The sequence below is a fragment of the Phyllostomus discolor genome, chromosome 7 (assembly GCF_004126475.2).
Source record: "Phyllostomus discolor isolate MPI-MPIP mPhyDis1 chromosome 7, mPhyDis1.pri.v3, whole genome shotgun sequence".
Classification (NCBI taxonomy): domain Eukaryota; kingdom Metazoa; phylum Chordata; class Mammalia; order Chiroptera; family Phyllostomidae; genus Phyllostomus; species Phyllostomus discolor.
This window is the reverse complement of record NC_040909.2, coordinates 134,016,687-134,044,478: the sequence shown is the minus strand read 5'-3', so window position 1 is coordinate 134,044,478 and position 27,792 is coordinate 134,016,687. Positions and strand designations below refer to the sequence as shown.

The window sequence follows — 27,792 nt, the reverse complement described above, 5'->3', positions numbered from 1 at the left end:
AGCTTGTGCTGTCTGGGGTGGGTTTTAGAGAAGATACTGCCTGTGGCATTATCTGAGGGGGAAGGGGACCCCCAAGAAAAAATGGGATAAACTTTTCTACCAGCCTAACCAACAGGGGCCTCCGAAGCTGGTTTATAGGAAAAAAAAAAAAAAAAGAAAGAAAGAAAGAAACACATCTCGCACATGTGAGCTGAGGACTTACTTATTTCTCATTTTTTGCTCTCATTTTATTCTCCAAGCCGTCCTTTGATACATATTAGTATGTCATTATGCTTGTCATTGAGAAAATTGCCACTCAGACAGGTTAGGTCACAAATCTGTGCACACGCCACCGGCATGGAAGAGAGAGTTTGAACCTCAGTCTGTGTGACTCCAAAAGCCACCCTCTTTCTGTGACTCGCTTTGCCTCAGTGTTGCTGGAACTGTGTACATTTCTTTGATCCCTTACAACAGCAGAGATCTGTAGGCACCCACCAGGATCAAGTTCTTTGAGCTCTACTATAATGTAAATCGTACAATGTAAACTGCCACCCACAGGTAGTTTCCTGTAAAGCCCAGCCTTGGGTGGGTCAGCATAGTCCCAGGGCAGACATCTCACAAGAGCAAGCTCCTGGTGTTCGAGAGTATCGCACGCTGAATAGCACCAGTGCATCATCGCTGATTCGAACAAAGCACTGCTATGCACTGTTTATGCTGAAAATGGCCAGAGGATGATCCGAGGGAAGGGGGCTTCTCTGAGTTCCTCTCATGCTCTCGCAGTGAGGGGTGCTGAGTGAGCTCAGAGAAGTGTCTCTCGGTGACCACGGTGTAGCCAGCTGGCCTGACTCAGGGTCTGCGCGCCCCCCCCCCCGCCCCCCCTCCCCCGCTGCTGGTCCAGACGAGGATCTTGAGCCTTCACCAGGCTCCTCGGGGTGAGTGTCACTATGTGAGCCCCACAGGAAGTGTGACCTCATTCCACCGCTCAGCCTCTGGTTTCGCAGGCTGTTTTTGAAAGAAAACAAGCGCGGTTTGAAACGCTGACTTTCCCAAGAGCTGCGTGCTCTTCTATTCTAGGAAACAGCCGAGAGAACAAGAGGTGGCCGAAGACAAAGCTTCTCTGCAAACGCCTGCACGCGGCGGTGTGTGCGGGCGTCTCTCAGGAGGGGAAGATGGGATTTCCCTTCGTGAGGAGACATCTGCACCTGTTGACACTCTGACATTCTTTCCAGCTGAAGAACTGCTAAGTCCTGGATTTCTGCACTGACTGTCAGACCCAGGAAGCTTCGTATTTCAGTAACTATTTCATTATCTACCAGTTGGAAGGAAGACTGGGAACTCCCTTTGGAAAGAACATGTATGGGCAAATTATTTTTCAAAACAGATTTGTTGCTTAGAGAGGATCTGTCTCTTTGAAAAGTTTTAGAGCTGTAACTGAAGTCTTTTTCAGTGTAACTAATAACTCAGTTAACTGCTTGTGTGCCGCCTGTAGCTTGCTACATGTGTTTGTAAGACACAGCCATGAGACCTTGCTTTCTGCCCGGGGACTTGTTAGCTTCAAATTAAACTTAATGCTTGGGGGAAACTAACAGAGGGTCATTTGGGCTGGACATGTTCATATGATATTGATCAAAACTCAAAAGGACAAATGATATGCTATTACATTACAGTGAGACAAAATTATTTTATATTCCAGACAAATGAAATCTATGAATGTGTAAATCAAATGCTTTGATTTGGAGATCAGTCCAGGAATGCCAGAAAGGTCTCCTGACTTACCTAGAGGTGTCTGTAAGTCAGGATCAACATTTTCAAACAGGTTTTATATATAACTTATTGGAAGAATCGATCTAGAGCTATGGAATTAGCCTGGTTTAATTTCATGTATCGCCGTGATAAAAACAATGCATGACTAGTTATCACATTTTAAAAATGTGGAGAGGGGTGGTGAATCAGAAAAGCATCTAGTCCTACCTTAGAAAGCTGTTAGGCTAGTGATAGCTACAAGTTTAACAACAAACAGAAGGTAGACCTCTGTGATGAGTGGTAAATGATCATAGTTTACATAATTTGCATATTCGGATGTGTGTTTAATTTGTAATAGAGAATGTAAATAATATGTGCGTGGGAACTGAGTTTTGAAATCTGCCCAGCGGTGCACCATTTTTTGTGCAATGCTGCTTACGCAGCTCAGACATGTCCAGGCTGATAAGGAGCACTGGACCAAAGACCGCTGGCCCTCTCTCCGACTACCTGTCCATGGTCCGAGGTGCTGGGCAAGAGACAGACACCAGCCCCGAGCGTTATTTGAAACTGGATAATGAAGTGGATGTGTTTCGAATGATGAAAATATAAATGTTTGTTTACAGGGCTCTAGAACGGATCTTTTTTTTTTAAGATTTCTTAATCAACGAACTCATTTTTATTATTTTATTTTGATTATAAGTCAGCCTTTGCAAGTCTAGCTTTCCCGAAGCATATGTTGATCTTATTTACAGCAAAAAAATTCTTCAGGCTCACCGAGCCAGACCGTGGAGAATGCAATACAAAATCGTAGAGGCAGGCCCAGGCTCAGGGGCCCTTCCGTCTGGCCTCCAGCCTCCCATCCCGTGTCTCTGTATTATTGCAGCCCAGGCATCTGACTGGTGCAATTAGTAGATGCCATCTGTTTTGGCATCACTTTTCTATTTTTAATGTGTAATCCACCTTTTTTTTTAACATCTTTTGCAGAAAAATCTGTGAAGTTTGAACCAGCAGCTTTCCCAAAATGTACCGAATATCTCAACTGATGTCAACACCAGTGGCAAGTCAATGTGGGCGAATTGCTCTACGCAATTATCCTCTGAATGATTAGACTCCTTTTAGCAATTTCCTTGCTTTGATTTTGCTGATACTCATACCATTAACCATCTGTCAGCAGCGTGTGCATCTCAAATGCCAGTGTTCACTTTGGCAATGATTTTGGCTTCATTTCTTTCCTTGAGAGAAACGTGATATTTTTCCTTTTCGTAGGAAAAAAAAAAAAGCACGGTTTTTTTTTAGATGCCTGTGCACAAAAGTGAAAGAAGATTGTTTATCAGCTACTATTAAGATGCAAAACTGTTTGTCTATAAAAAAATGCTAAATGATTTTGATAGCTACTTGCAGAAAATAGGGCGTAACTTGTTAAAACGGTAGTGGTTTCCAGCTTCTTCCTTCCTCTTGTCGTTTTCATCCCCAGCCCTGCTTCTGCCCCCCCTCACACACCCCTACTATTTTCTCCGTATAAATCAACCAGCCCAAGCTGAATGTTTAAACTCCTTCCTTTACTTAGATATTAATGGTCCAATATGGAATCAAGTTTCGCTGAGCTTGTCTAGTGGAAGTATGCATACCATTTCTGTATAACATAAAATTCTGCTTCAGAGTTTAGAATATTAATTAACTACAACTTTCCCCATCTGAGATCTGTTGCCGGACTTTGGGTTAAACTGGGATGATGGATTTTTTTTTTCTTAATTAAGAATACTCACGGGCTTCATACACTAGAAAATCATTTATATAAAACAAAACTTTATTTCTTTTCCCTCCACGACTGCCTTTTGCTCATTACTTTGCAATAGAAGTGCCTTAAAACGCACACATCAGAGAGATTCTGAGCAGAAGATTGAATCCCTCAAAGTACCAAGTTAAGCTAAAATAACCTGGGTGGTTGGTTGATTTTGGTTTTCTGTAGCTTCACACAAGATGGTTTTTTCCTCCTTGTCATGAGTCAGTGTGATGCTAATGACTTATTATTGCCTCATCCTGCACTAAGGGACCTTGAAAGGAGTGCTGAGCAGGGGAAGCGACAGAAGACAGAAGCCCCTAGAATATTCCTGGCTCCCCACGGAGGCCTGGTGACAGGTTGGGTAGTGCCAAGTCGCTGGGTGGCCGCACCAGTCCGAGTCTCCGCAGAGGCTGGACGTCCGCGGTCCACACCTTCCTCACAGCCTCCGCCGTTTGCGCCGTGCGTGTGTGTGTGTGTGGGGGGGGGGAGGTGACAAATGTCCAGTTCTCTCTCGTTTGCTTATGCAGGTTCTTCCGGGTCCGACAGAAAATATGCTGGAGAGCTGTCTCCCACGTGCATTTTCCCAAGGTATTCTATGGGGCTTTTCCCGAGAGAAAGCAGTCAAATTCCCTTCCTATGTGCATTATTTTGTTGTCTTCCTGATTTAAAAACATTAATTCTAGGTATTGTCCAGCCGGGGATAGGTGTATATTTTCACTCTCATGCACACACAAAACGAAGGCTTGTCTAAACCTGATAATGGATTTTTGGGGGGAGGAAGGTGTGACTGTGTAGGCAAATGTGAATTGTTTGTTGGTTTAGTGAGTGGAGAAACTACTGAATAATGATGTATGGTTACTTTTTCTCCAATTTACATTCTCTTAAATATGCTTTTTCGGTCTCGCTTTCCAAGAGCAACAGGATTTTATACCCGTGCACAAGCTGGCTGAGTTTCCTGTTCCACTGAAACATGGGGAGTCTACCGTTTCGTTCTGTTTTCTGCACTGAAGTCTCTTTTCCTTCCCCCCCCCCCCCGCCCCCACCCTCCGTGTCTCCATCCATCTCTCCCTCCCTGGGTGGGCGCCAGCTGGACCGGGCACGGGTGTTGGAGCCCGCCCTTTTCGTCAGTTCGCAGCCTCCTGCCTCTATCGGTGAAGCAGCCCGGGAGGCGCAAGCAGGCCGTGTGGAAAGAGCACGTCCTTCAGAGTCGGGTGGACCAGGGTTCAGACCCTCTCCCTGCCGCTTGCCGGCTCTGTAAAGTCCCCGAGTCATTTGCCCTTCTACAGGTCATTCCCCCCGCCCTCCCCGGTGCACAATGAAAATAATACGACTTAGGTTTTAGGGAGGTCTGTCTGAACCAGATAAAGAACGAAGGATGGGCCAGGCCCATAGTAACTTTTCGATACTAAATAATATCCATTTAAAATAGTATTAGTAGATTCAATGCATGTGTTAATTATGAATAGGCTTTTAAATTTAAAAATGTACCAGAAATTCAGTAGCGCATGAGGCTGCCTTCCAGTCGTAGAGACGAGTGATTGTCTTTTTCAAACCTGAGGCACATACAGGTTCACGTAACCAGACAGGAGACGTCCCCGACACTGAGTCAGGGAAGGTGACCGCACAAACATTGGTGCGGCGGACTCTGAGCGGAGCCCGCAAAGGCTGAGGCTAAGGGGATCTCGCTGGCTGCGTGCTCACCCTGTACCTCGTGTGTGTCTGCGGGCTGTGGAGTTATAACCCATCGATTACCATGAACTTCCAACACCCCAGACAGGCAATTTTCCATCAGAAATGGGTCAATGTCAAGGGTGTAGGTGCACGGCAGGGTGAAGGAATGGTGTTTAAAACAGAAAGAAGCCCCAAGTGTTCTGTAGTCCGCGCTCTCACGGGTGAGGGGATGAAACCTGGACATTATGAGGGACATTCTTAGGGCCACCGACATAACCGTAGCCATGAACACAAAGAGGCCTTTTCCCTCCCGGCGACCAGAGGTGTGGATTTTGTGTGACTGGGTGATCTAAATAGAGAATTGAAGGACTTTCCTTCTTAATCGCTCCACCTTTTCCACCGAACCTTCCAGCCCCTGTCTGGCAACCATCAGTCTGAACTCCGTGTCTATCACTCTGTCTCTGTTTTGTTTGTTCATTGACTCTGTTCTCTAAATTCTACATGTAAACGAAACCGTGGCATTTGTCTTTCTCTGACTGTTGGTTTCCTTTATCATTATACCTTCTAAGTCCACCCATGCTGTTGCAAATGGTAAGGTTTCATTCTTTTCACGGCCAAGTAATATTCCACTGTATATATCTTTGTTCCCTCTTTAGTTTTGCCTGTGACTTCCTGGATGGTGACAGTTCCTTTGACTGCTGCTCCACAGACCCCCTGACGGGCTCCTACCTTCCCTGTCGCCGAAGTCCCAGGCTCCTCACCAACGGCTACTACATCTGGACAGAAGACAGTTTCCTCTGTGACAGAGACGGCCACATAACTCTGAGCCCGTCCCAGACCAGTGTGATGTACAAGGAGAACTCGGTTAGGTACGCAGAACAGGATACACAGGAAGAGCAAAAGTCTGATCCATCCAACCGATGTACTCACTCGCTCATTCATTCATGCAACACGAAGCCCAGCGCTGCCCCAGACGGTGAGGACACGCAGGCCAGTGAGGGGCAGGTAGAGCCGACACAGAAACAGACAGAAGGCAGGCACCGACATGGGGCCAGGGCAGGCGTCCGCCCAGGGCGAAGAGAGGGGAGAAGGAAGAGGCCGATGTTACCCAGGCGACAGGCTAAGACAAGCTTCCTAGAGATGATGATGATCGATGTGAGTCTTGAGAGAAGTAGGACGTTAATTAAAGTAGACCTGGGAAAGGAGACTTCAGAGAGAGTTCTGAGCGACCCTGATATAATTCGGGGAACCGCAAGGAGTTTGGTAGAAATGTAACTTAGGGTGAAAAGGGCCAGCTGCCGAAAGACGGGGCTCAGAAGCAGGGGCTAGGCGCAGGGGGTTAAATTCCGGGTTAAGGAGTCTGGGATTGATTTCGTAGATGAAGAGGAACCAGTGACGAAGTGTCAGATTTCTCCTTAGCAAGATAACACTGAGCACGAAGTAGAAGAGAGGATAGATTGTGGGGACTGTGGACGTGTGTGAGTGGTCAAAACCTTTCAGAAAATGCACACAGTCTCTCCCCCACCCCGCCGTCCCGTCCCCTCGACATGCTTCAGGAATATCCCTTTGCTCCAACCTTAAATGCCAACTCCATCACGTAACATTCAAGGTTCTTCACCATCAGCCCTTTTTTTTTCCCTTTACCTTTCTAGCCTCAGTTCCCAGCATGATCCAATGTGGGACCTACTTGTGCCTCAGTGGGCAGCTCAGGTCACCCCGTGTAGCTCAGAGCTCAGCTGCCTCAGGAAGCCTCCTTGGACCCCAGAAGAGCCCCACCTCCCCTGCTCTGACAGCCCCGCCCCTCCCTGCTCTGCCAGCTGGGGCTCCTAACTAGTAGCCCGAGGCAGTCTCCAGCACAGTGACAGAGCAGAGACTGTGGAGCCAGACTGCCCAGGTGTCTTCTCAGCTATGACCTCAGACAAGCTACTCAACCTCTTTGTGCCTCAGTTGCTCTGCTTGAAAAATGGGATAAGAATGGTGCCTTCTTCCCAAGGCCATTCTGGGGAGAACATGAGTTACTATACGTAAAGCACTTAGAAGGCGCCTGGCCCGGAATAAGCTCTATGAAAGCATTAGCTCTATCTGCATTTTTTTTCTTTCATACTAAACTGTTTGTACCCAGGGTTTTGTCTTTCGTCTTGCTGTCCTTGCCATTGTCCCACACAGAAACTTAAGAAACTTCTGTGGACTTAACCGAGAGAACAAACAGCACGAGCTTCATGGACCTCAATTGTAGAGATGTGCTCTGTTCATCAGATCACGTCCACGGGATTCTCCGTTTTGACCTGAGGTGACCGCGGATTCCTTATTCACCATGCGACTTTCCTTTCTCTCCAGGATATTTAGAAAGAAAAAGAGAATTCGCCGTTCGTTCTCTTCTCTCTTCGATCTCAGAGCCTCTAAATCCTGGCTGCATGGAAGTATCTTTGGTGATGTCGACTCTTCCCCTGCTGAGGACATCTGGTTGGAGGGAGTCAGCAGGCTGGACATGCACCATGGCAACGGAAATGGTGAGTTTGCATCCCCTTTTCCGCAGCGAAATAGTTCCAATGGTCCTGGACCAGCGGAAGATCCAGAGACGACAGTCATTTTGATGGACGTGGTGGGCCACGTGCTAACCATTAGTCTAAGTTCTCTCCAGTACTTGCATGATGCAAACACATATGTGTCCGTGCCCTGCAAAAAGCCTAAAATGTAAATGGATACATTAGTAAGCAAAACCTGGGAGATACTTGCATATCTGCCAGGTACCTTTTCTATGCAGTGTGTGGGTGGAGGAAGGACATTGGAATCAGAATGCAAGTCCTAGTTTGGGCCCATTGTGACAGTTCCTTAACTTGGCTAAATCTCAGTTTCTTCATTTTTAAAACAAGATAGGTGTGCATAGTGTGATAATATTGGGGGGGGGGGGGATGAGACTTATTCTCATCCGCCACAGATGAGAATAAGCCTACCAAGACATGATCTGCTTGGGGAGGAAAGGTGGCTGATCTCTCACAGGAGAAGGGCCTAGAGCCTTTTCCTCAATGGCTTTTACTGGGCTCGTTTACACAGGAATTCAGATAAAGCTCATTACTCATTGCCAGGAAGTAAGGATCAAATAACAAAGAACTCTGAGGGCTTATTTTGAGTCAGGGTCAGATAGCTAAAGAGCTGTAAAACACTGTAAGGAACAAACTTACTTCTTCTTTGAACCCTTATCATTCAGTGGAGAGCATTCTAAACAAAGCAGGTTTCACAGGATTTTACATATTCTTTCTTAGGCCTGATCACCTGGGGAACCCGCCCTTCCCAGCACAGGGCTGTACCACCCTCTGTCATTGTTTTAGGCTTAGGTGGAGCAAGGGAAGTAAGGCAGCCAAGAGATAAGGAGATTTTCTCGCAGACAATGAGGACTCAGGCTTTGTCAAAGCCAAGGGGCGAGGGTCCATCACCTCCTTTTGCTGTAGCCCCCAAAGTTCTCCCTTGGGGGCCTCCCACGTGATCGTGCTTATCTTAGATCATTCCCCCCTTGGGGAATCTTACCCGTCATTGGCTAACCAACCAAGCACTGGGGGCCAGGCAGGGTGAAGTGAAAGGAGCAGAAGTGGCGCTCCTGTCAGGGAGATAAGCTTTGACTCCTTGCTGGCTTACAGTCCAAGGCCATTCCCTTAGCCTTAGCCTTGGTGGGGGTTACAGCTTCTGTACCAGGCAGGGCAGTTCCCAACAATAATATATTTATAGATTATAATATATATCAGTATATATGATACTAATATAGGAAATGTCCTATTAAAATATGCTGTATGTATATATTAGATATCAAATATATGTGTATTATGTAATATATATTATATAATATTATTTTATGTAAATGTGTATATATAATATATAGGAATGTAAAACAGAGTAGTGGAAACTCAAAGCATATTTTAATATTAAATGGGACAATAAGTATCAGGGATAGTTCAATGCTTGGTCCTCAGTAAGTTGTAGCTATACTTACTTTTTTACGAGGAATGAAACAATGAATATTTATTGTGCACCTACTATCTGCCAGGCACGGCACTAGGTCTGGGGGTACAGAGTCAATAGAAACAACACAAACCTTGTTTCTAGTTTACTGGGTCAGGGGGTGGGGTTCAGGCCTTTGTTAAATAATTGTACAAATAAATACAAAACAATAATTGTAGAAAGTGCCATGAAGAAAAGTCATACAATGTAACGGGAGATTCACAACAACACAGGGTACATATTATTCTACACCCATTTTACAGAAAGGAAAACTAACGCAGATTAGATATTTTCATGGGGCCTCACACCAGTAAGTGGCATAGGCTGGATTCGAACCCAGGAGTCTTGAGCAGGTGCTCACTGTGCTGCCTCCGGGAAAGACTCTTTGGGGAAAATGTCTCAGGCAGGGAAGCGGAGGAGCATGGCATCGCCAGAGAAGAGAATATAAAGAAATGCCTAGAGTCAGCCCCAAATAAAGGTGAGACGCTGCCATTTGGGACAACGTGGATGGATCTTGAGTTACATGACGAGTGAAATAAGTCACATGGAAAAGGACAAGAACCTTATGATCCCACTCATGTGTGGGTTATAAAGCAGAAGGCAACAAATGAGAAACAAAACAAACACACGAACAAACAATCTCACAGACACAGACGACAGAATGATGGTTACAGGGGGAGGGGAAGGAGGGTGGGGGAGGGTGACGGGGGTCCAAATACACGGTGCGGAAGGGAGACTGGACTGGGCGGTGAGCACACAGTGAAGCACATGGGTGCCGTGTTATAAGGTTGTGCACCTCGAATGTACGTAATGTCGTTGGCCAGTGCTGCCCCAGTAAATTCAATAAAAACAAAAGTAGAATTCCATTTTCAGGCCCAGGAAGCTATTAAAAAAAAAAAAAAAAGAAATGGCCAATGGTGTATGGCTTAATCAAGAGGCTGGGGCCAGTGTCCTGCCGCCTTAAAGACATCGCTGGTAAAGAAGCTGAGTCCGGAGTCTTCAGTCGGAAGGCTGCACGGAGCTGGCTCCTCTCGCTGACCGCCAGCATCCCTGGCCGATAGGCACAAACGCGCACGGAAATAAGGAGCGCTCATGACTTTTTAACTGAGTTATAACTCGCACATCGAAAATCTACCATTTTAACCTGTAGAAGTGGGTGATTTTCTAAAATGTGTTTACAAGGTAGGTTAGGCCGTCAGGACCACTTTCTAAGCCCAGAACATTTTCGTGACCCCAAGAGAAACCCCACTCACAGTGGTCAGGCGCTCCCCACCCTCGAGGGCCCCTCCCCGCCCCTGACAGTCGGGTCTGCTTTCCGTCTCTAGGGCTTTGCCTGGGTCGGACTCGCACGCCTTTTCACGCTGCGTCTTCCTCTCACTGGGAGCCCTGCTGCAGCAGTGGCTGCTTATGCGCAGACCTGTCTTACGGCTTTGAACATGTGCATCCCCCGGTTCTAGGCTGGCTTTCTGCGGCCCAAAGGGCAAGCCTGTTCTCAGCTCTAAAGCCGTACTTCCTGACGTGTGGGGTGGGGGGCGGCCAGTGCCTCTGGAACCCCGGGGTGAGGAACAGCATGTCACACCGAGAGAGCAGCCAGGGCTCCTCTTACAGCAGCGCTGCCAAAACCAAGGAGGGTCGGTTTGGAGCCTCAGTAGCTATAAGACCCTTGAACTCTGTCTTTTGTTTGAACAACATTCTTTTAGCAAAGGACAGGCCCAGAGCTTTCTGCTAGAACAGTAGTTAGTGCAAATTAAATAAAGTCTCATGTTCGTTGCGCTTACTTTTGCATTTATTTTCTCTCAAGGGCAGTTAAAGGGTTGACGTAGAGTTCCCTTTAAAGGAAAGGACTAAAACGGGACAATTAGAGGAAAATGGAAAATGGCCAAGGGCAAGCAGGCTGTGGGATGTGGCAAAAACCGGGAGAAGGATGTTTGAGTGACTCAAGTTTGGGAATTTCTGTTCTAAAGGCCGTGTTTCATGGAGATGGAAATTCACGTCTAGTTTTCCTGTAGCTGCCTCTTCAAAATAAATATGTCCAAACAATTTTAAAGCAGTTGGACCACAGCAGAGCTGCACATGCATGAGGTGTCTTGTTAAGATTCTCCTGGTTTCCAAATATCTTCTAAATATAACAAATCAAACCTCCCCCTCCGAAGTCGGTAATTAGTCAGCCCGGGCGCACGCACGGCTTTGAAGCCGCTCGTCTGGGCTGTCAACTCTAATCAGATCTCCCCAGACTCCTCTGCCGTATCTGCCCCAGGCCCCGTGACTCCTATCGGCAATTTACTTTCCCCTGGAAATGTTGCCTGGTGAGAAGACTCGAGAATTCGAAATTGTTTTGCTGTTTTCTCTCTGGGCAATGGATGCAATCAAAACTCACTTCCCCCGATTTTCTCGTCATTTTTTTTTTTCGGGCTAAAAAGACTGTTTTCGTTGTTGCCTGTTCTGTTTCTCCTCAGTTCACCCCTTTTACAGCTGTGTTGGGACACCGTTCCTCATTAGCGGCAATTCATTCTGTAGCCAGCTTCCTAGACCCCAGGACCGCCACTGGGGACCAGTCCCAGGGCCCTGTGGGGACCAGTCCCAGGGCCCTGTGGGGACCAGTCCAGAGCCCTGTGGGGACCAGTCCCAGGGCCCTATGGGGACCAGTCCAGAGCCCTGTGGGGACCAGTCCCAGGGCCCTGTGGGGACCAGTCCCCAGCCCTGTGAGTCACACAGTGAAGGGACAGAGGACTCGCCCAACGCAAGGAAGACCGGGCAGAGTGTCCCGCTCCATCTCTGCAGTCCTGGGAGAGAAAGACACGATGACCAAGGCATGTCACCCCAGCTCAGGTCTGCGGCGGTCCCTAGAGCTAATGACTGCTGCGCCCACGAACACCTTTGATGGAAGCTTCTGCATGAGGCTTTGTGCTCCCTTCTCTGGCAACAGTAATAATGCCCACTCTCCTCACACGCACGTGGAAATGTGCTCGAAAGAAATAGATCCACCTCTCTGAAACAGACGCAAACTGCCCCAAATCAACCAGGAGACACAGGACGAAGTTAACATCTTCAAACCCAGGACACAGGAGCCAGCTGCTGCAATGTCTCCTGCATCGTGATCCTTTCATTTATGATAAAGGGCAGAGAAAAAAATTAAAGGTCAGTGAGGAAAACCATAAATTGGGGGCAAAAACATGGCTTTTCAGAGACGAAAAATCCTTGATCTTTTTTTTTAATGTTAAGATATTTTTGGGGGGGTCGCCCTCTTGAATGCCATCGCTTCTTTCAGGAAAGGCTGTGTAGTATTTCCCAGACTCCACATAGGATACAGCTTTTCTTTTCTTTTCTCCTTTTTTTAAGATTTTATTTATTTATTTTTAGAGAGGGAAGGGAGGGAGAAAGAGAGAGAGAGAGAGAAACATCAATGTGCAATTGCTGGGGGCTGTGGCCTGCAACCCAGGCATGTACCCTGACTGGGAATCGAACCTGTGATGCTTTGTTTCGCAGCGCGAGCTCAATCCACTGAGCTATGCCAGCCAGGGCAGGATACAGCTTTTCAATTTCATCTGCTCTCAGCAGCCTGGAGCAACGGCATGGGGCTGTTTGTACTGTGGGCACAGCCTCCCCTACTCTCTCCCGCCCGTAAGGAAGTGCCTTCATGAATAATAATTAATCATCTATGGAAGTTCCTGGTTCTTTCTCTCGTCCACCTGGACTGTACCACATAGCCCCTTCTTTGTGTAAAACAGCTGTGTCGAGGTATAAGTGATACGCGAAGAACTACTGTGCGTATTTAATGTGCATACTCGTCCTGCGGTGAGTTTGGGCAGGGCTAACACCCATGATCCCGTCACCACACTGAAGGTGACAGACGTCCAACACCTCCAGGGTTTCCTTGTGTCCCTTCATGGTTTGTTTGGTTTGGTTTCTTTGTTTTTTGTACTGAGGGCATTTATCCTGAGATCTGCCTTGCTGGCACATTTTGAAGTGTATAAAACGCTGGGTTGTTAACTACAGGCACCGTGCTGCCCTGCAGACCGCCGGCACTTACTCATCTAGCATAACTGAAACCCTGTCCCCCATCCCCCGCGGCAACCGCCATGTTGCTCTCTGACGCTGTGAAAATGACGATTTCCGATACGTCCAGTGCTATCGGTCCTTCTCTGACTGGCTCCTTGCACTCAGCATAATGTCCTCCGGGTCCATCGGTGCTGTCACAAAGGACGGAATGGTTTGGACGGCATGGTTCACCTATGGGTGAGCCCTTGGGTTGTCTCCGTATCTGGGTTGTTGTGAACAGCGCTGCAGTGACCGAGGTCCGGGACCTCCCCTGCTGTGTCGTGTGGTCATTTCCTGGACGGTCTGCACGGTTCCCGCGCTGCGGCTTTCTTCTCTATGGCAACCAGAGGGATGCTGCTGCATCGAGAACGGTGGGAGGAGCGCTGGGAGGGAGCCTGCAGGGCCGCAGGGATTCCTGTGTCCGAAAGCACCGGCTAGCTCACTGGCTCGGTCTCCAGGCTGGGCAGGAGGGCTGGGCCTCCGGTGCAGTGAGCCCACCAGCGGGGGCCAGGAGGCCCTGAAGCCTTCAGATCGGTCAGCTTTGGCCTCTGTGAGGGGGACGGCTGACCGCTATCTCCATGGCTACCGTAGCCCTGGCTAGCAGGCCCATGGGCTAGACTCGGGGCATAGCAACTTCAAATGTCTCAGCCTGCCCCCACTGGAACGCTTCAGGGATCCGCATGTCTCACTGAGCGCTCGCTGTAAGCTGGGTGTGACTTGCTGGTGTCTGGGACAGACAGACGAGGTGACGTTTTCTTCATGCAGCTTCTAGTCTCGTGAGAAGGGCAGACTTTAAATAAAAAGTCACACGAATTATGCATTATACACAGTATGTATTTACATAGTAATCGCAAGATCTCCAATTACAATCTGCCCTCCGAATGCAGAAAGCAGGGGGCTCTGACAAGACCGAGATACGAAGACACAGAGCATGCGGGAGGATCTGGTGTCCTCCCCGGGGGCTGGTGTGTCTGTCCCCTCCACGGGGAGCAGGGCACAGCAGGGTCTCTTTGACGCCCCACTCCCAGCCCCTGGCCGTGCAGCGTGTGCTGCCACACAGTAACTCCGCACGGAACAAAGGCGCAGCTCGGCCTGCCCCACGCCCGCAGAGGGGTGCCTTCTTCTGCCCCCTCGCTCCAGCTTCTGGGCTCCTCTGGCATGGGGGTCTTCTCCGGGGGCGTCGCTTGTGGGCGGCCCCAGTCTTTCCTCTCCGCTGTTATTTCCTTAGTCACTTTGCCCACATACCGTGGCAGCAATCAAGGCAGAGAAAGCCTTTCCGACTTTTGCTGATTTTTTTCAGAACCACCTGGATTGTTATCCCGTCTCCAACCGCACTATCTACATAGAAATGTATGGAAGGTTGCCTAGGGCGCCACCCCCGCCCTGAGAGGGTGCATCCCTTCGCTGGCTGCAGCATAAGTTCCAAACTCCTCAGCCGGACGTCCAGGCCTTCGGTGGCCTGCCCTCCATCTGGCTTCCCAGCTCCCTGCTCCACGGGGTCCCCTCGGGCACTTGGTCTCTTTGCTCCAACCGCACTGGCTTCCTTCTCCGAACCCTCGTGCCTCCGGCCTGGGCGGGTCTCGGAACTGCAGATCCTTTTCCTCTCCGGCCTTCCGGGACGATGGCAGGTGGAGATGCCGTCTCCTCGAGAGACTATTGCTAGGACCACTGCTAGGAGACTATTGCTATTGCATGCACTGAGTCGCTGCACACGCACGTGCTCTCTCACACACGGAACCCTTCTGCTTTTCCAGGAGGGGACGGTGACGGTTCTCCGACCGACGACTGGGAGTGGGAGAAGCCGGGAGCAGAGCCTGTGGACGCCTCCTCTTCGGGCCCCGTCGCGCCTGAGACTCCCAGGAAAGGTTCCCACGGCTCGTCCCTGCAGTCCCAGCTGACGGCTTCTGACCATCTCCAAGGGGACGTTTTGGATCATTCGAGTGAGTTTTTTTTTTTTCTTTAATCTTTGCCACACCCAAACCATTCTTCCTTCCAGGGCCCGAGGGTGACGTAGCAATGAGTAATGTGCACTTGGGAACTGGCATCAATCTCTGCCAGGAAGGTAGGGCTTGGGGCGCAGCCAGCACCTGTGTGATGCACTCACAGAGGAAACGACTGTCTTTGGGGTGTCACCTTAGGGGCGTCAGAAGGACTGACCTTGCAGTGTTTTGTTTAAAAAAAAAATAAACCCTGAAGACATTCAGCAGAATGTTAAGCTTTGCTAAAGCTGGGTGGTGAATGCCCAGGTATCTGTTATTTGTCTTCATACTTAGCTGCATATCCGACATTGTCCAGATGAAGAAGAAAAGAAAGGAAGAAAAATATCCTTGAATGCTATGTCCCTGGCAAGGAAAAGTCAAAAGACTTACAGTTAGTGAGATTTCCTTCTAGGAGTCAGTCTGAACTAGATCTGGCAAGCTTGTCCCTTAATCTCCAGTTGGCTGATACCCGACTGACCACGTCGGCACCCAGCGTCACACTGCGTCTCTGTGTGAGGCGGGCAAGGTCTCCACCAAATCCCGTTTTACCTCCTGCACGGGTGGGTTTTGCGTGTGCATTCTGTTCTGGGCACCCCTGCATGTGCCAGGGTTCAAAGCCCCCCTTCCCCACTTGTTAGCCACACCTCAGAAACAATTCGCCTAACCCTCTAAACTTAACGCTTTCCTCTGTGAATGGGGACCATCAGAGCTCCTACCTTCTACGGATGAAAATTATTCAGGTAAAGCGCTTAGCATCCTGTGTCATGCATATTAAATACTCAAAACAAAATGTGAAGCTATGCCTCCATCAGGCTGAGGTTAAACGGAACACTGTCTTCACTTCGTCTGCATTTACAAAGTCATGGTGTTCACCTCAGTGACCACCTTGTCTTCTCCCAAAGACCCCTGTTCCCTGCTTCATACTGTTTTTTCTCAGGGCAGCTATCCGAAACACATGTTAAAAAGGGGCTTCCAGTTTCCTTTCCAGGTTTCGGGATGACCGGGGAGCAGCTTTCACTGTTTAGACAGTTCCCAGGTGATCAGCACCTACTAAGGGTCCATGGGCACCTCCTCCAGGGAGCCCACCATGTGCTCTTGGGGAGGGCATGTTAAGTGACCCCCATGTGCTCCTCTGCTCCCAGCGCTCCCCACTCTCTCATGCTTGTTTCCTGCTCACGTTTACCTCCGCGTCTCGCCCACCAGACTACGAGCTCCTTGAGCATGGGCACTACTACTGTGTCCTAGTCATCTCGGGCTCCACAGTGCCCACATGGTGCCAGGCACACAGCGGGGCCTCCGTGACCGGGGTGGGACAATTAAATGCACTATCTGCATTTTAACCATAAGAACAGTCAAGTTCAGACAGGTCCAGGGAGCCTGCGCCCGCGTTCTTTGCCGAGTCTGGGATGTGTCTCCCGCTGACCACTGCTAAGACCCAACCCCTTCTGTGAGGTTGAAATCGACCCAGGCCTCCCGAGTGTGGCGTTCTCTGGCGAGCGGGGGTAGCGCTTTGCTTCCCTGTGATTCCCAACACTCTGCATCTCTCTCCATCGGAACTATTCTCCTCTTCCTCACCTGCCTAGGAAGCCTCGGGTGGGTGGGCAAGGTCTCCGCCAAATCCCGTTTTACCTCCTGCACGGGTGGGTTTTGCGTGTGCATCCTGTTCCGGGTGCCCCTGCACGTGCCACGGGTGCAGGCACACGTGCCATGTGTTTATCAGCCGGGCACATCTGAGTTCCAGCAGCTGGAAACCCAGCTCCGAACGCACCGTCAGCAACAGGGCTTACTGCTTCATGTTCGTGACAATTCCAGGCGTAGATGTCAGGCGTCTGTCGGGGTCTACTCTCGTGCCCTCTTCTCTCCGGCATCAGCTTCACTCTTATTTAAAAGGCTGCTGGCCCCTGGTGGCCCTCCATGGCCCGCTGCCTGCAGCTTCCCAGGCGCCAGTCCAGCAGGAAAAGATGACAGCCTTCTGGAGCAACGTCATGGGGCCCCATTCCGCTGGTTCTGGAAGGGTCACAGTCACGTGACAAACCCAATCGCCGTCAATAAGTACGCAACCCTCCAGGGGGCTCGGAGCGGGCCGGATGCTGGACAGAACTCAGTCTCTCACAGGAGCTGTGACCAGAGAGAGGCGGGGAGGCAATTCCCATGGAAATTATGGGCACGGCCACCAAAGAACAGCAAGCAGATGTCAACTGTTCTCAGTGAGCTTGCAGTCTAGTGGGGGAAATATAGAGAAATGAAACAGCAATTTCGACTCATCGCGAAAAGAGCACCAGAGGGGACGTGCGTGAGCCACGGATCTTGGCTAAGGGCCAAGGGGGAGTTGAAGGAATCAAGGAAGGCTTCCCGAAGGAGGCCACGCTCCAGCTAAGCCAAAACAGGTACTAAGTAAATGGCCACTGGTGGAATTGAATGAACGAACACCTTGTCCAAAATTGCATAACTCATATCTTTGCAGAACGTGAGTTTAAACCCAGTCATCTGTTTAATATTCAAGTCTAGTGATCTTTGCAGTTTGTCAAACTGGGCTTGTTTCCTCGAGAAAACGTTTTCCACATTCCACATGGCATCGGAGGGGCTCAGAATAGAAACAGACTTCAGAAGGATGATCGAGTGCTCAGCTGAACCCACAGTAACCTATTACATGTGGGTGTCCATGAGAGACGGGCGTTGGCCGTGACGTCATTCATGGCTGCTACATTCTGCAGGGCCGGTCTCCAGGGTCCTGCCCACACCGTGCGTGGACTGAGCGCATCCCGCACACTGACCCCAGTCTTCCTTCACAGCATCAGTAACAACAATAAGTGCATTCGTAGCAAAGTCATTCCGCGTTTTCCACAGCTTGGAAACTTGCTGGAGTGACTTGCAACTGTTGAAAACTTGGGCTTTTGCAGCACTGGCAAAAATGAGTCTCGGGGAGTGTTTATGTGGTAACCCTCAAGCCAGCTCTGATTTCTTTTAGGCGATTCGACTCATCCTCAGGGTTTCCGTGGGTCTAACTCACGCTTATCACTGCTGGAGAATTTGCAGTCAGTCCCCCTGTGGCTCGGCAGCCAGGCTTTGCTGGGAGCAGAGGGTTTTGCTGTCAGCCCATGAGATACGATCCTCTTGTGCCCTTGAGAGACTCCCCACATGCGAAGTTGCAATTCTCTCTCCCCACGCTATCTCAGGCAGAGCATTATGTGCTGGCTGGAGGGAGTTCCTAAACCTTGGCTCCGGCCCCTCAGAGTTGTGTGACCTCGGGCAAATTCGTCATTCCTCTCCGTCCTGGCCCTCTCATTTCCAGAGCTTATGCTGATGGTCCCTGCCTCCTAGGTGTGTCGTGCGGATTAAATGAACTAATGCATGAAAGCTCTGTGAATTACAGGGCACTCTAAAGATTCAGGTGTCATCATCATCATCGTCGTCATTATCATTGTTGCTACATTTCTGACACTTGCATAACTCCCTACAAACCCTTTCCCCAGCAGCAAACTAAAAGGCAAGCCCCAAATTGTTTAGGTAGCAGAATCATTTACTGTTTTAATGGTACAAAAAGTCTAATTATATGCAGTATTTTTCTAGCATTTTGTAATATTATTGTGTTACTTCCAACAAGTAGTTTGGGATGACATCCATCTTAAAACTGTTTTTGGTATGTAGAAGGGAAGTTTTACTGTGATTTTGCTGTTCTGGCATTATTTAACCAGCCATGATTTCTAATTCATTTATTTCTACTTTTCCTATTAGAACCCAGTTTGTTGGGAGAGATCTCTTTTCAGACAGTTCTGCTTGCTGCATGCTTGATCCTGTCTGCATGTGCAAGGTAATTCGGATTTTATTTTCTCGCGGTATGTTTCATAATTAATGAAGCTGTAATTGATTGGTGATTTACTCGCCTTCTTCCACAAAGCATTTGGAGGTAGCTCCGTGGTTAAGATGTGCTCATTTGCCTGTGTGCTCCTTTATCTGTCGCCTCCCTCCTCGCATCGTTTCACAGAGCATACAAAAGCTAGTGCATCTTGCTGGAAATCGGAGTTTACTATGTATCGTCCTTTGTTTAAATCCTCAGAGACTCTGTTACAAATATAGACTAAGTACCTCTGCCTGGAGTTCAAGGGCACTTAAAGTTCCCACTAGGGGACCTGGAGCCCTGCTGGGACTCCTCCACCTTTTCCATTATATTTTTGCATCCTAAAATAAAGTTCCTGTTCCAGGGGTTCCCACTCAGCATCTCAGAGCACGCAATGCTCTCGCCTGATTACGACCATGTTTGTTCTCCCCTCTGCCAAGCACGGCCCTCCTGTCCTTTCCGTGCTCAAGTCTCCAGGCCAGTGATCACGTCCCTTCTGAGCTAAGCCCACCTGTGCTTCCGGGCCTTTGCCCTTGCTGTTTGCTCTGCTGACTCGTGCAGCCGTCTCCAGAAAGCCTTGTGATGCATTCCTCTTCTCTGGAATCTGCTCCAATGTCCCATCATGAGAGAGCCCTCCCTTCACAACCCTGTATAGTAGCATACCAGGGCACTTTACTGTTGTCTAGAGCACTTACTACATGCTCCCTCATATAAATGTTGATGACCTATCTCTCCCTGTAAGAATGTGAGCTCCCTGAGAGCTGAGACACGGTATGTCGCCTTTACTACTGCAGCCCCGGTGCCAGGGGCTGGTCAGTGCGTGTTGAACCAGTGAAACGGGGAGGAGTGGCACAGTCCTGGGGTCTTCGCAAGTGCTGCTTGCTCTCAAGTCCCGCCTCTTGAGGGGCAAATACATCTCTCGGGGGGGGGGGGGGTTGTGTTTTCAGATTCAAAGTCCTGGATCCCATCCCTTGAGATCTACTAAGCTAGATCTAGTGAGACTCAGTATTTGAAAAGTGGGCTTTTCAGATGGTCATGAGGTTTGAGAAGGATTTTTCGATCACAATGGGACCAAAGAACGAAAACGGGGGAGACCCTGGGGTTAAAACTCTGCCTCCTATACCACGTGGGAGGATCACAGGGGCTTCAGCGTGACAGAGCCACAGTGAAAGAATGTGGTGTGGAAACACATTTGGCTTTATGTAACTTGACATTTCCTAGACGGAGTGACCATGGAACCCTTTCCTTTATCTCACAGGGCTGTTAATGTAACATTCCTCTTTGGTTAATTCCTGTAGAGATTCCCCCCTTAACAGGGGAGCTTAACTCCCCACCCCTTGAGTGTGAGCTGCACTTAGAAACTTGCTCCCCAAGGGTAGAGTGTGGGAAGAGGAAACAAAGGTAGCTTTGTAGCCGACAAAGCTTACAAACACGACCTCGCATGGTCAAGGTCAGCATCAACATGGGTACGTTACGCTGACAGCCTGTACTCTTGATACAATGAGATAAGAATGGCACCTCCCCTCGGTGGTTCCAGACCCCAGTCTAAGCACAAGAAGAACCCCAAATGAGGGACGGTCTATATGTGATGTGACCAGCCGCCCTCGAAATTGGCGAGGCCCGAAAAACCAAGGAGCATCTGAGGAATTGTCACAGCCCAGAGGACCCTAAGGAGACATGATGACGAAAGGTGCTGTGGTGTCCTGGGCTGGGCTCCTGGAGCACGGATAAGTCAGGGACCGCTGCAGAGTCCAGAGGACGTGTGGAGCAATCGAGCAGTGAGGCACCCCTGTCGGCTCCGTAATTACAGCCTCGCGTGTGCATCGTGAGGTGCTAGTGGTCGGAGCGGCTGCGTGAGGGTACGTGAGAACCCTCGGCGCTATTTTTTTTGCAACTTCTTTGTATAGCTAAAGTTATTCTAACCTAAGAAGGTTATTTAAGTAAATAATTGGTTAAAAAAGAACTGCTCACACGGGCAGCAGCGGGGATGGACGTCATAGCACCATGTAAGGGAAGTACGATAGGCACAGGTGTCCGTGTGACTGCACACGCATGTAAACTCCAGAGAAGGCACAGGCACCCGTTGGTATTCAGATGTAGGAACGGTGATCATTTCGGGTGGATAGAGTGGGAGGGGCCAACGGAGGAAACTGCACAGGGTGCTGGAAATATTCTGTATCGTGATTGGGGTGGCAATTACAGGGGCTTAAGTAAAAAAAAAACAAACAAAAAAGCATATGCATTTTATATGCTTTAGCGTACCTCTCCTAAAGCATATAAAATGCTTTTCAATGAAAATCCTTTCCAATTTCAACGCATAATTTAAAATTAAATTAAAGAACTTAAGATGAAAAGGCTCCATTTAAAAGTGCATATAGAGAGATGTCTAAATGGAGACGCATCAGATTTGCATAACGGCTGCTTCAGGGCGATGGAATTTTTGATATTTTCCTTTCCCCCTTTGTATTTTTCTGTAATCTTTTTCAGCAAGTTATAATTTGAACACAAAAGCAATAAAAACATTATCCTTTGAAAAAATAAACCCACCCTATGAAAGAGTCATTCATCCGATTGGCAAAACCCCAAACGCTTAGCACACTTTGGGGCGGTAGGCACACACATTTTCTCCCTTGTTTTTTTCTAGAAATTTTGTACCTTTGTGGTACCCTTGCCAGTTCATTCTTTGCCCGTGAATAGACGATTGTTCCAATACCATTCGCTGAAAAGACTCTCCTTTCTCCACTGAACTGCTTTTGCAACTTTGTTAAAAGTCACTTAACTGTCTCCCTTTCTGGGCTGCCTCCCCTCTTCCATTGATCTGTATTTGTATCCCTTTGTCAAGACCACACTCTCTTTGTTACTGTAGTTTTTTACACAATAGCACTGATGAATAAGGGAACGTCCCACATCCCACGTGCTGGGAATGCCCAATGAGCCCGCTGACCCTGAGCGCTTCCTTGTTGCAGGTGGTTTCTGGGCGGGATGCTCGCCAGCGCCATCACCTGCTCCTGCATCGTCACTGTTGCTTGTAAGTAACTGTCTCCCAAACGCCTCCCCTGATTCCCGTGTTCCCTTCCAATGTTGGTCATTTTACTAGAGTTTCTCTTTCTCATCCAAGATGTTGTCAAGTTACTGTTTCTCAGCCTCGCCAGCTTCTTCAGAGCCACCCCCTGCACTAGGAGAATGTCGCCTGTGTTGTCATCATTTAGACAAAGATGACAGTCATCCGAAACCTGGGACTTTGTGCTGAGTGAGCGTGGCATCGACTGCATACAGGAAAGGACCAGATCGTTTGTCCCGAAGATGACTTCCTGTTAGCACAGAAATCTAATAGTCTTGTCTTCCTGTGTCTAAATTCTTACATCAGAATACATAAAATTCACTTTTAAGGCTGTGGGACTTAGGGAATCATGTGAATTTTAAATTTTTAAGTAGTATTAAAGGTCTTTTATAGATTCAGAGCACCGCATTTTAACAAGGGCTCCTACGAAGAAGACTTTTTCCTACAGTTTCTCAAATAACCAGCAAATGGCCCACGGAATGGACTCAGTTACAAACCGCGGTGTCTCCACTGTCTCTCAGGCACTCAGCAATCCCCCTGCAGCCTCACGGCCACGCGTTAGCGTATTTCAAAGGGTGACTGGGGTCTGGGTGAGAGGCTCGCGGAATTCCAAGCAGCCTGCAGAGCAGGATCTGCTGCGAGATGGATTGGGTTAATTACCGTCAACACGGCAGGCAGCTGCTGGAGGCCAACTCCCAGAGCTGGGAGACTGAGGTCTGTGACTCAGATCAGTTCACAGGCCTTTGCTCCTGCACCGGGTCGCCCCTATTTACACACTCGCGGTTAATTCTGAAATCACCGTGATGCCGAGGGGAGGTTTATTTTGTTTAGGACTCCGGCCAGTATTGATTTGCTGACACTTTGAGAGATGCGTCCCTTAGTTTCCTAGCATTCCATCCAGGCTTCTGGGTGCAGGCATTAATGTGGCTAAGTTTTGTTTAATCCGATAGTTAGGAAACTGGGTCCTGAGGCCACCTGCGAGAGAAATCCTTATTCTTTAGCCCCTGTAACCGAATGACATTTGTTTAAGGCTCTTCTAAGGTAGGTGCCCCCTCCCTGGGGCTGCAGGTTGCTCTCCGCCTCACAGGCTGTTAGCTACAGGCCTGCTTTCCTGCTTGGCTTTATGGGTGGGGATGTTGCCCTAGGCAGGGCTGGCCTGACCCGGAGTGTCTGAACAAGAGACTCACCCAGACAGTCCTTTTGTGACCCAACTTCAGATGTGAAAACATCATTTTTTGTCAGATGGGGCAAATTGTACGCATCCGTTCTCTGTGGGTTTGACGATGAACATGTACCATTAATCTGACGGACAATACCATGTGGTAGGAAGCTCTGTAAGGAGGGCAGAGCTTCTGGGAGGGTGCCATGGCAACCACCCCTCTGAAGTCAACTGGGGAGCTTGTTTAAGGAGCAGGTTTGTGTACCCTGAATCCAGACCTTCCCAGCCCCAACTTCTGAGGGGTCTCCACTCTCAACAGCCTCTCCAGGTAATTCGTGGTACACTAACTATGAAAATCTTGGGAAGATGGTTCGTAAAACCCTACAGTGGCCTCGCTTAAGCCACTGAACCTTTCCTGAGGCCGTGTATGCTCTGGGCGGGGCTGGGTGCCCAGCTCTGCTCTGCAGACGTCCATGGTCTCTGCCAAGGGTCAGACACTGTCGCTAGGTGACCGGGTTGCATGCCAAGGCCTTCAGAGTTCAGAGTCTAATTAATGACAAGAGCATGGAAAGGGCAGAGCGAAGGTGACTTTTAATATGAAATGTGGGAAGTGCAGGTAGAGAGGTAGCACAGAGGCTATGGGGACGCCAGGGGGGAGGTTTCTCCAGACCAGGAGTAGGGGGAGGTTGCGGGGGAGTTGGGGGGAGATTCCGGGAAGAGCCAGAACCTAATCTGCTGCTGCTTTGAGGGAGGCTCTGGCTGTCCTGAGCTCCTCGTTTGTTCTCTCCTGAAAGTAATTAGGTCAGGACCGCCATGCCACTTCCTCCAGACCTTGGTCGTCCACAGCCTCAGTTCTGGAACGAGATGGCTTCTCTGATCGTCTGTGTACACATTTCCAGCTTGCTCTCTGGTTCCCTCTCCGTTCTCACCCACTCCCTGCCCACCACGTAAACACGCACTCCTGCGTGTACGACCTCTGTACACACGGACTTTGGGTTTCCTCTTTGTCTCCACCTCCATGCCTTGGAAACAGTACACATGCCATAAATATTCATTACACTGAATGTATCCGCTGCATCATTTCTTATTAAACCCGAGGGCTCTGTGCCTATGTAGGACAGATGTTGCAACCCTCTCCCTCACATAGGGACATGTCCAGAAGCCAATGAGCCAGAGACAGGGTCATGACCATCCGGAGTGCAGAATGACTCATACGTCTGTTTCGGCCCTCAGGGAGGAGGCTCTGAGGGGTGGAGGGCGGGCCGTGAATCCTGTTCCACAAACTGTGATGGAGGGGCCCTCCCCCACCTGCCCTGTGCTCTGCGTGCCTCAGGTTAGGGGCCGACCCTTTAGCACCTTTTGCTTCTCAAGTCACGTCCCTTTTCATCCCATAATGCAGTTCTCACTCAACCGCCTTCTTTGTTAAAGTCCGTGGGTTTGGGACTGTCTTCACTGCTCACCGTTGGCCAGAGCGTCCCTTTCGCACGAAGGTCATCACAGGTGTTCCCACTTGCCAGTAATGTGTTAGCATCAGCAGTCTGCGTTTTGCACACTTACGGTTTTAGGGAAACAAAATGGGTAGCACCTGTTCTCTCTACACTGACGTGCAGGAAAGTAGGTGCATACAGGTGGTGAATGAATGAATGCATGAACCTTAGGGAGTAGAAACACGGGGAAAACCCACCTGTTACCCTACAGGCATTTCCGTTGTAGAGGCGGTGGAGAGAGAAATCAATAGGAAATAGGAAAGGGTACGGAACTGAGTACCAGGCTGGGACTAGGGGCAGAAACTCTGGGGCCTGTCCGAGGACAGGGGGAGAACGGAGACCTGCGGAGGCAAGGAAAAAAACACAGACAAGTTACTCGAAGCTGAAGCTCCACTTTCCTAGTAACGATCACGCAGGCTCGTTTGTCGGTGTGCACGCACGTGTGTGTGTGTGTGTGTGTGCACGCGTGTGTGCAGGGATGAGCACAGACGCCGTACTTCCTGGGCATGCAGATGAATTATGCATTTCCTCTCTCCTTTCTCTGAGCTGGGTTCCCCAAAACTTGACAGCTATGCAGGGGGGCCTCTGATGAATGTCTTCTCGATCGGAGTATCTGGAAACTGTCCGGTGGGCAGCCCGCTTGGGATCAGCCACTTTATTGGAAGGGAGGGAGCAAATGATACTAGAGAAACACCTTTTTAATTTGGTTATGTGATCATTTAGAAAAAATCTCAGTTTTGCCCATGTAATATGTTCCTGAAAATAATATCAATTCATCCTCCCCTTGCCAACACTGGCGGGGGGGAAGGGAAACGGGATGGACGGGATGGAGAACAGACCCCCCGGGGGAAAATACTGCCCCGTTATTCCCTGAGGCCGTGGTGCTCGAACGTTCATTTCCACCTGAGAATTCTCCGGGGAGCGTGTAGCAGGGCAGATCCCTGGGCCCGCCCACACGGACGAGTCTCCGCTCAGCCGCACGGGTCGAGTAAGGAAAGCGGGTTTGCGCAACCGACACCAACTCGGAAGTAAACAAAAGCAGTTCGTGCTTAACAAAGAACACAGACAGAGTCGTTCTCCTTCCTGAAGGGGTGGCTCGCTGTCTGGTGGCGCCAGGGGTCGTGGCTGCTGGAAAACAGGCGGCCCGGAGCCACGTTCGGGAAGGCACGCTCTTCTTCCGAGCCGTTTCCTTCGCCCAGGTTCCAACCTCGCTGGGGCCCCTGAGTGCGTTTCACTGCAACTGTGGTTCAGATTGAACGCAGGAAAACTCCTCGAGGGGAAAACAGAGGAGAAACGCCAGGGTGCTCTGAGACACACGAGGGTGGTGCCGCTGCAAATCTGGCTGTGGGTCACAGACGACACCCCCTCATTGTCCCTCCAGCTTGGGATACATTCCCGAGAGAGAATGTGCTTGCAACTCAGATTTGTTCTCTGTGACCGTCTCTGAGTGGACACTTGTGTACTTGTGTGGGGAAATTTGTCTTCGCTTAAAAGTCATGACATAATATCAGTTCTCGTGTTATTTGTATTTAGAGCATTTTGGGTTGAAAAAAGTGGTGTTCTTCTGATGGATGGAGGCAACGGCAAGCTCTATGTACGTGTTGCAACACGAGCCATCATGGGGCGGGGTGGGGGAGTCGCTCACGGAGCACTGTATCAGTTTCTCATGACTTCCGAAACAGGTGACCGCAAGCCAGGGGCTTGAACAACACGGATTTGCTATTTCACGTTTCCGGAGGCCGGAAGTGGAGATCAAGGCACTGGGAGGCCCTGTTTTCTCTCGGAAGGCTTCAGGGACACAGATTCTCCCTGCCGTGTGTTCCCGGCCGCCTGGCTAGGGTCCTGCTACTCCCGCGGGACTGGGTGGCCCTCCCCTGCCTCTCCCTCCGGGAACCTTGTCATCCTTCTAGAGTCCCCTCAGCCGGCACTGCCACTTGCAAGGCTTTCCCTCGAGTCCCCCAGGATGATTCACAGATTTCCCCCTGCTGCCGTGCCCTTGATCACAGCTCCTTCAGGGCATGTCTAAGGGTCTGTAATTCTCGTTTGTCTCTTCAAAAATAGTTGTTGACTGCGTTTGAAGACCATGTGGTCATCATGGCCTCTGCTCTTCCGTTACTGCTGAATACCTAGAATTTCTACCCAAGTGTTTTCAGGAGCGTCCCAGATGGGCAGGCTGGAGCTTTCGCCCTGGAGGAGGAAGCGCAGGGAAAAACGGCTGGGTGGCTGTTGGCATGCACGCTGGGGCTGTGCCACGGCCCTGGCCGAGTCTCCACGGGTTTCACGTCCACGTTTCCGCTCTCCTGGCTTCTCAAGGAGGCCGGGGTTTCGTTGTCTGCTGACCTTGCTGTCTGGCTTTGTTAAATGTTAGTGCGGAGGCTCCACTAGCCACATTTGACTTCAGGGTTTCCACAAAACTTTCCTGACCTTTCGATGCATCAGGACGTTCTTGCTCCTCACTCGGACTGCTGGGACCTTCGGGAACGCCGTGGCACCCTCTCTGCTCGGGAGACCGTGCACTTTGGAGGAGGACAGGCAGCTCCTCCCTCTCTGCTGGTGGGAAGACCTCCCACGGTGGGGCAGTCCATGGCCTTGGCCTCCCAGCAACTACTACCGGTCGGTCCAGGTCAGCTTCTGAGTGGTCTATGGTCACATGGGCACCTGGGTTCCCTCCTCTCCTCTCCTGGTGCCCTTCTGGACCTGGAGCCTGCCCAGGGGCCGCACTGTGCTTGCAGCCCGGTCAAGGCCGGCCCATGGCCCCTCCAACAGCATCGCTGACTCGGTGTACAAAGGCCGGGGTGGATGGGGGAGCACAAACACAGATGGACCACTTTCACTCTGCTGTTTGAAGTTCCCGCGTGGACAAAGCAACCATGATTTTTAGGTTTCACTTACAGCAATGCGAAGAGGGGAAAAGAGCTTCAGAAGGAGCCCCGAGCTGAAACGGAACCCTGCTCTCCACTCACTTGGTGAGTAAGGTTCCTTGACATTCTCTGAGTTTCAGTTGCTTTACGTATGAAATAGAGATGGTAATCCCTACTTTTCAGCGTTGCTCTGAAGGTTC

At 49.8% G+C, this 27,792-nt stretch overlaps 1 protein-coding gene across 6 annotated transcripts; it reads left to right on the top strand.

Moving 5' to 3' along the window:
* Window positions 1–901: 901 nt before the first annotated feature.
* TMEM71 (transmembrane protein 71) lies at window positions 902–23,252 on the top strand. 6 transcript variants are annotated; one of them, XM_036031436.1, is made up of 10 exons: window positions 902–1,272; window positions 1,673–1,761; window positions 2,707–2,789; window positions 4,033–4,093; window positions 5,833–6,045; window positions 7,514–7,686; window positions 14,962–15,147; window positions 18,922–18,997; window positions 21,991–22,052; window positions 22,143–23,252. In XM_036031436.1, exons 3-10 carry the CDS (start codon window positions 2,744–2,746, stop codon window positions 22,241–22,243), a joined length of 918 nt encoding a protein of 305 aa, XP_035887329.1. In that variant the 5' UTR covers window positions 902–1,272; window positions 1,673–1,761; window positions 2,707–2,743; the 3' UTR covers window positions 22,244–23,252. The 6 variants fall into 6 exon arrangements, with proteins under 6 accessions (XP_035887329.1, XP_035887327.1, XP_035887328.1 ...); XM_036031434.1 differs by having other exon boundaries at window positions 902–1,333; XM_036031435.1 differs by lacking the exon at window positions 1,673–1,761.
* The last annotated feature ends 4,540 nt before the right edge of the window (window positions 23,253–27,792 follow it).